The sequence below is a fragment of the Austrofundulus limnaeus genome, unplaced genomic scaffold (genome assembly GCF_001266775.1).
Source record: "Austrofundulus limnaeus strain Quisiro unplaced genomic scaffold, Austrofundulus_limnaeus-1.0 Scaffold886, whole genome shotgun sequence".
In the NCBI taxonomy this organism is placed as follows: Eukaryota; Metazoa; Chordata; class Actinopteri; order Cyprinodontiformes; family Rivulidae; genus Austrofundulus; species Austrofundulus limnaeus.
In genome coordinates, this window is record NW_013953288.1 from 51209 (window position 1) to 59157 (window position 7949).

A 7949-nucleotide genomic window follows, 5' to 3' on the forward strand; every position below is an offset into this window, starting at 1 on the left:
AGTGTTTTCAACTGATGAGCTTTGATATATTTATTTAAAATAAATTATAGCAGAGGAAGTTCTCTGCACAGAAAAAAATATTTTTTACTGTTTTTCTAAACCAAACTGACAAGTTTCTCCAGTAAAATTATTGTGTAATTTAAAGGCATTGAAGCACCTGGTTAAATTTAGAAGGTATTATGATTAACTACAAACATCTGAAGCTGACTCAGAGAACTCTGGGAGTTTAGAAAAAATTAAAGTCAAATGTAGACACGTCTTTAAAAGACCCTCCTCCTCCTCCTCCTCCCCACCACCCCGCGCAGCTGAGGTGCCGCGTAGATGAGGCCTGCTGGAGAGGCTGCTATTTTGAGTTATTTCTACATTAGGTGTTTGTTTAAAAGACTACTTGCAGTTTAATATGTATTATGTAATTTCATTTTAATTTTTTTTGTACATGTATCATTGTTAAAATACATCTGAGTAAGCTATTAAGTTTGAGGAACGTTGCGTGTGATGCGCAGATGTTTGGCGTGTTCATTGTGATCCCTGGTGAAGAACACAGAGCTTTCGTCAATTTCATTGTTAGTTATTTGTGACAAACAAAAATGTTTTGAACTTTCTGTGTTGATAACATCTGAACACAGCAGATATTGCATATCTGATTGCAGCAATCTGTTTCTGGGACAATTCTGGCCTTCTTTAATATGCCACATGACCCCCCTTCCCTCTGGAAATAATCTGACTTTCAAGTTGGAAGCCATGTTCCAGATATAGCCTAAAACATAGGTCCCCTCACCCATTATTTGCTGAGGTATTCAGATATTTTATGTTTCATTTCTTTTCTAAAATAAAAGGGTGTCTTGAGGCTTTTGACTCACTTTGTACATAAAATTATACGTAGTATTATACTAGACAATTCCCAACAGAATCCGGTGAGGTGTCCATTTTTTTACCATCAGTTGAACAAGCCAAGCATGTTTTTTCTCTGTATTTTAATGAATTGCTAATGTGAATATTCTCGCCACCTAGTGATGGATACTTCAGTGTTTTTGTATGAATCGTGAAGACAAAATTAGAGAAAATACATTTAAATAACAGAATATCCAGAGTAGCGTAGATGAGGCCTAAATTTATGACTCTAACTGCTATTTCTATCATCAGCTCTGGTTCATAACTTTTGCATGATGCTTGTATTTACACAAAAGATTCTTTGAAAAATGATTTGTCCATTCATACATGTTGTTTCTTCAAAATAATTTTTGATTTGAGTGAATTTACAAGAAAACACAGGTTTTACTAACAGAAAATATGAAAGCCACAAGTGACAAATTTGTTTAAAATGACTATCTGTAAGAAATAAAGTCTTTAAATAAATATTCATATCAACTCCTTGTTGTTGTTCATTCCTCTTTAACATTAAAATCTCATTTGGGGGTTTTTAGAGTATAAATCTTAGCAAATGTTCCCATCATAGATCAATTGTGTTAGATAATACAGCATGAGATGTTCTCAGGGAGGATGGACACCTGTCCAAATTGATGTTGCCAAAAAAAAAAAAAAGATTTCAAAAAAGATCCTGGACACTGGAGGAGATTCACACCATGACACCTTTCCATCGTTTATCTCCAGATCTGAAGCGTTACAACGGGACGGACGCTGTCTAGCTTCCAAAGGCACCACAGAGTCTGGCTGAGAAATGAGTTTTAATGGCACAGTGAGTGTGCAGTCACTTCATCTCAAATGTATATTGAATAACTTAGAGTAGTTATTTAATGTTTTTTTAAAATGCTAAAAGTCATGACCAGGCATGTCTCCTAACCCATACATCAGGGTTTCTGCTGGGCATTATAAAGCATTAAATAGTTGAAAATATACATGCATTTTGCACAATGTAAAACCTTAAATTGCTTTAAAAATCATTAAATTTAAATATCATTGGCATTAAATATTCCATTGGTTTTCAAGAAAATGGTTAGGTATAAATTCCAAGATTTAAAAGGAATAGCTGCAGCCAGTTGATCAACAGGATGGGAAAAGACCATCAAAAGTATTTTTCAGTGTTTGAAAAACGAAGAAATAATTATGCTTCAATTCAATTCAATTCAAATTCAAAAATACTTGATTGATCCCAGAGGGAAATTAGGTGTTGTTGTAACTCATTTAATTATAAACTTATTGTAGATGCTGATGGCTGTAGGCAGGAAAGATCTTCTGTAGCGGTCTGTATTACATCGAAGTTGAAGAAGCCTCCGACTGAAGACACTTTGTCTTTCTATGACAGTCTGATGAAGAGGATGGTCAGGGTTGTCCACAATGGACTTGGACTTAATTGACCAAGGCAGCAAGGAGGGCTCTGTCGTGGTCTGTCTGCGTGAGTGTGTATATCTGATATGTGAGTGGGGGTTTTTTTGGTCACTCTTCTGGTTTCTGTTAAGCTCCTCCTACCTGTCTGTGCTCCAGCCCCGCCCACACTCACCTGCTCCCTCCAGGTGTTTCTTGTTGTAGCTCGTTAGTTTTCCTTTATATTCTGTTTTCTGTCCTCAGTCTGGTGTCAGAGCATTTGTTTGTTCTGTGAATTGTCTCCATAGCCTATGTTTGTAACTGTCCAAGCTCCAGGATATTTTTGTAAGTACCTTTTTGCTGCCATGCCAGCCTTTTGTTGTTGTTAAGCCTTTTTTATTAACAACTCTTCAAGTCCATCAGTCCTTCAGTCTGCACCTGGGGTTCAGTCCTTTCAAGCCTTACAGACTCACTCTTCTCAAAAACACACAAAAGAGTACGGAAGACTAACTACAATAAGCCACAGTGGTACAATGAATCGACAGAGGAGGGACGACAGGACACAGCCAATAATGGTGAGTTGACAAAGGTTAATGAGACACACCTGGGGAGTGACAACAAGAATCAGGTGAGCAAATGTGTAGTTAAGGAGGAACACTGGCAGAAACAGAAGCACTGCACGCAGGAGAGATAAAGTAAAAACACTAACATGAATACAATACCAAGAAATACACTCAAAACCCTACAAACAGCAAAATTGTATATTTTTATTCATAATAATAATAATAATAATAATAATAATAATAATAATAATAATAATTTAGGTATTGTTTATTGCTTTTGTTTTCATTTGAAAGTATGTTAAGATAAAAGAACATGTAGCAGTCATTTAAAACCAAATGCAGTTGATTGAGGTGCCTGACTTTTCAACATAGATTGGTTGTTTTATTTGTTCAAATGAATAATAAAATGTAGTTACATGTTAAACTTATTTTTAAGATTTATTGTAATACCTTACAGCTGAACAAAACTTATTTGGGTTCTAAAATATCACCGAACAGGGGAACAGAGTAAGAGAAGTATAAATGGTTTTATGTTTTTTGTTGCTTGCCTGTGAGAACTACCTAATTGAAATATTTGTGTTCCTGGAATTATTAAAAACAACAAGGCTTTATTGAATTTGCAGGATTTTCTTATCTGAAGGACTGGCTTCCTATGGACTTCACACAACAGTCACCATGAAATCCTGATGCTTTTCTGTCTCACACTGAGCCATCTGGAGTTTACGGCTGAAGGATTCCTCAAAGCTCGTTTACTTGTTACACTTTTTGACTTATTGTTTGTTCAGTCACATTTTACTGGTTTTGTTATTTATTTTTTTAGTGCTGCATGAAGAGACAAGAAATTAATTTGAAACTATTCTATGGTAACATCTGCTTACCAGTAAAAGACAACAAGCCATTAAGTTCACAACCAAAACTTGTGGCATGATTTAAGGAGAAAATAAAGGTTTTCAATAATGTTGTTGGATAAATTGGTTATGAAGATACTTGACACAAGGAATGACGAACGAGCAGCAGGTCTGGTTGAACTCTCTTACTTGCAGCAAGGAGTCCAAATACAGACAACTGTCAATATGTCAGCAGCATAAAGTGACTTTCTGTAGCTTTCAGGCTTTTAAAGGGTCCTCCTGTTATACGACCAATGCAATCTCCTGTTCTGGTTTTTTTTCCCTCCGCAGGGCGGGAGCAGCGGTTAGGTCCCCCCACAGGAGCACCTGCGGCAAAAGGCTTTTTGCCCCCCGTTTCTGAGTCTGTAGTCTCTGCTGATGATGGTTCTGGCGAATGGAACCTGGATCCGTTGTAGTATACACTGTGACTCCTCGCTGCTAAGGCTGCGAAACCCTGAAGAGCCAACAGTGGCAGCTGTACTGCTTTGCACAGGAGGCAATCGAATGTCTCAACTGGCTTCTTCCTCGTGTCACTAGCTTGCTGCATGGCTGTGACTGCCTCTCCAAACAGCCCCTTAGTCCTCAACGGGTCGAATGGGGGAATGGTCTGTTCTGTCAAGCTGGACAGGTTCAGCCAGAATGATCTCTCTCCTGCCGCTGCTAAACCCATAACACAGCCACAGCCCTGCACCACACCTCTGGAGACCCGGAAGATAAGATTTGCCACAACGCAGATCTCTTCCCAAACTGCTGGACTCAGGTGCCCAAATGTACCTCAACCATATTGTGATACAGTTCTGCTTGGTAGGCTGAAAGGAGTGTGATCACGTTTACAATTGCTATGGGCTGACCTGCAGATCTGTACACCTTCTGGTATATAGAGGCACTCCTTTTTTTTTCCCCCAGGAGCACAGGTCCTGCAACTAAAAGAGTGAAGCAGCAGTTGGGATGGAGGTGAAAATTGACTGACTGCCCATTAGCTATTTCTAGCCCCGAGTAACCCGTGACAGGTTTTCACACAATCACCTCATCTCCTTCATGCACGTAGGAACAGCTTTGCAAGTTTTTTTCCATCATATAAATCTCTGTTTTTATGCTTGTCATCTTGCAATACAATCCTCATTCTCAAAGGCATAAAACATAATTTGAAATTGCTTTAAATTGGCATTTAAAAACCATTAAATTTGAATAATTGAATAACTTTTAATTCAAAGACACTCACACAGTGAGGGGAAATGTAAACAATCTTTGCACTCAAAATCTGTGCAAAAACACAAATGGTGGGCATGTGTAATGGCCAGAATCCAAAATCAAAAGTTTTGATGTGTAAAAAAACAGGTTCCTAAAGTTATAAACATTGGATCCCAGACTGATGAAGACCAGGACTTTTTAATTGGTGCCTTATGCCCCTTCACACACCTACACTTTTTGTTAATCTTTTATAACATTTTATTTTTGTTTTCAATAAAACCCTGAAAATACTTAATAATTACAATTTCTATTTTTATATAGAAAGGAAAAGAAAATATAAGGTGACCTGTTGTTGTTGTTGTTATTATACAAACATATGTATTTATTTTTACAAAATATTTTTAAAAAATGGATGAATGGCTTAATTATCTCCTTCAGGAATCACCACCTTATCGTGGTGGAGATGTTTGTGTGTCTGTATGATCCCAGAAGCTGTGCTTTTGGGGGCATTTGCTCCTAGGTTCTCCACTGATAGATCGGTCCTACAGGTGACAGACCAGACAAGAGCGATTCACAATACTCAACAGAAAACAGAACGGCGCTCTGTCCGATGATGAACAGAAATGAATCATGACAGACTCTGTGAAATCGAGAAACATCGTATCATCATTCAAACGAAGTGAAAGTATTTTTGTCCCCCGTCGCTGAGGTGGTGGACTTAGAAATGCTCTCCATCTGTTCCTGTCCATTTTAGAAAGTTGTAACTTTCACATAAAAAGGCTAAAGTACTCTAAACTTGGTATGAGTCATCCATGTTGTCGTGCATATGACCATTCAGTGTGGTCATATGACATCATCAAAACCACAACCCCTGAAAACGGGAAGTGACCTTTTAGTTTTTGCTTTGAAAGCTACATCTCTGACCCTCCTTCACCTAATCAGCAACAAATTGTGTCAGAACACAGATAAGAACTTGATCTCACTTGCTTTCAAACACTAAGGCGTTTGGGGGAAAGGTGTGGACATGGTGGTGCAGCAAAGTCAGACATCACATGGTTGATATACATTTGGCTCTAAATTCCACATATTTCAGCCAATCTGAACCCAATACGCTATGGTCAGTCCTAATCCACCCCACTACAAAAATGAAGTCCAGTTTTGGTGGGGTGTGGACTATTATTTTAAAAGTCAGCCCCACAGTCATGCTTTGACCTAGAACCATGAAATTTGATACACGTGTAACATCTCAGGACCTTCAAAAAAGTCTCGAGTCATGCTCCAAACCCCACAGGAAGTTGGCCGTTTTGGATCAAAGCTGAAAATTTGTCTCTTTTCTTGCACATGTATCCAAACTAACTCCCCCTGCAGCTTTGAACCTGCAGACTTCACATGCTGTTTGCCGCTCTCAACACCGACTGGTGGTGGGATGGTGTGGGTGTGGCAGAGTGATGAATGCTGATGCCTTGCTGTTTGTACACGACTAGCTCTAAGTCACACATACATGATCCAATCAGTGCCAAATTTTGTGGGCACCATCAGGGAGACCTGCTCAACAAGTTGGAGATCACTTTAGCCCCGCCCACTTTGCACACGGTTGACTCTAAATCACACAAATCTGATCTGAACCAAATTTTGTGTGCATCGTAATGGAGGCCTGCTCAACACACTTTGTGTAGGAGTTTGACAAGATCACTTTAGCCCCGTCTGTCTGTCGGTTCATCCGTCTGTTCACCTTATTAGATTATTTAAATAATGAAGACCTGTGATGATTCCAACAACTGAATGGTGACCGAGGGACACCAGAGATGGTTGGCGGTAATTTCTATCTTGTCTTGTTTGTTTCTCATTTAAATATATGTTTCATCTTCAAAGTGGTCGTTTTGTTGTGTAACTTATCCCCCCCCCCCCTCCCCCCAAATAAAATCCTTTTGTAAGTTTTGGGATGTTAGGCAACAGTCATGGAGGAATGCTTTGGGAAATCCACTCCTATGTTTTCAACCTCTTTTTATTGGTCATTTAGCAGAAGTAATGTGACCATGAGTAAAGTGTAATAACCTCATGAGTTGCTCACATTATATTTTGTAAGTCTAACACCCATGCACATGTCCACTGTAGATGCCCTCAGTGACCACAAGCCTGGATAGATATGAGTTGTTTTACCGCTGCTTTCCAGAAGAGCAACAAACAATTGGTTGATGCTGTGGGGAAGTGATCTGACACATTAGGAGCGTGGGCTGCAGTGTAACAAGTGACAGTGTGCTAATTACAGCCAATAGACTTTGCTCTCTTCCTCGTTACAGGTCAGTTCAACATTTTAATGAGCCCTCACTGCTTTTCACTCTGTTTATTTTTGTATTACTTTTAATTTATGATGAGTTATTGTGCTATTATATTCACCTCCCACTTGAAGCTATAATTGGAAACTTTAATTGGAATTCTCAGCCATGCACTAAAAGAAACATTAAACTATGCTTTGAGCAAAAGCCATAACCCAATGGGAAACAGATGTTGTTGGTAAGTAAATTTATAATGTTATGCTGACTTGACAATATTAATATAGAAATTAACAATGTAATTAAAGAACAGTTACATTCTCTTTTAAATTCAGACTTAATTACATTATAATTGAAGGTTGTAATTTGCTTATCTCAGCAGTAAAAGCATAGAAACAACTAAGGCTGTGTTCACACTGCAGGTCTTAATACTCAATTCAGGTTTTTTTTGTTAACATTAAAGTTTAAATCACACAGTGTGTGAACAGTCTATATGGCCCTGAAATGACATGCATGTCCTGAAGAAGATGTTGAGATCACACCTTTGATCCTAAAGTCATTGTGTACCAGAGCCAGCAAAATTATTTGACATGACTGTTTTGCTTAGTCTGTCTGTCTGTCTGTAAAGAGAAGCATTATTGCATTAATTTTTGTAACAAAACTATGTTTAGAAGAAACTTTGGTAAATTAAACTAATCATCTGTACACTTCCAAACACCCACTTTACTAATACAAACACACACACAAATATATACAAATATACAGTGTATATA

The 7949-nt window shown here is 38.2% G+C and overlaps 1 protein-coding gene and 1 long non-coding RNA gene across 2 annotated transcripts in view; both read left to right on the plus strand.

Annotated features, from left to right (window-relative positions):
• LOC106533114 (copine-8) overlaps window positions 1-1654 on the plus strand; it is a 45052-nt gene extending 43398 nt beyond the window's left edge. The window contains exon 9 of the mRNA XM_014029350.1: window positions 1612-1654. Coding sequence (XP_013884804.1) covers window positions 1612-1617 — 6 coding nt within the window. The 3' untranslated portion in view covers window positions 1618-1654. The remainder of the gene's footprint in view (window positions 1-1611) is intronic.
• An 846-nt stretch (window positions 1655-2500) lies between these two features.
• Window positions 2501-4895, plus strand: LOC106533115 (uncharacterized). The gene is made up of 2 exons (XR_001312191.1): window positions 2501-2837; window positions 4004-4895. It is a non-coding gene; the product is annotated as an uncharacterized LOC106533115 (long non-coding RNA).
• The last annotated feature ends 3054 nt before the right edge of the window (window positions 4896-7949 follow it).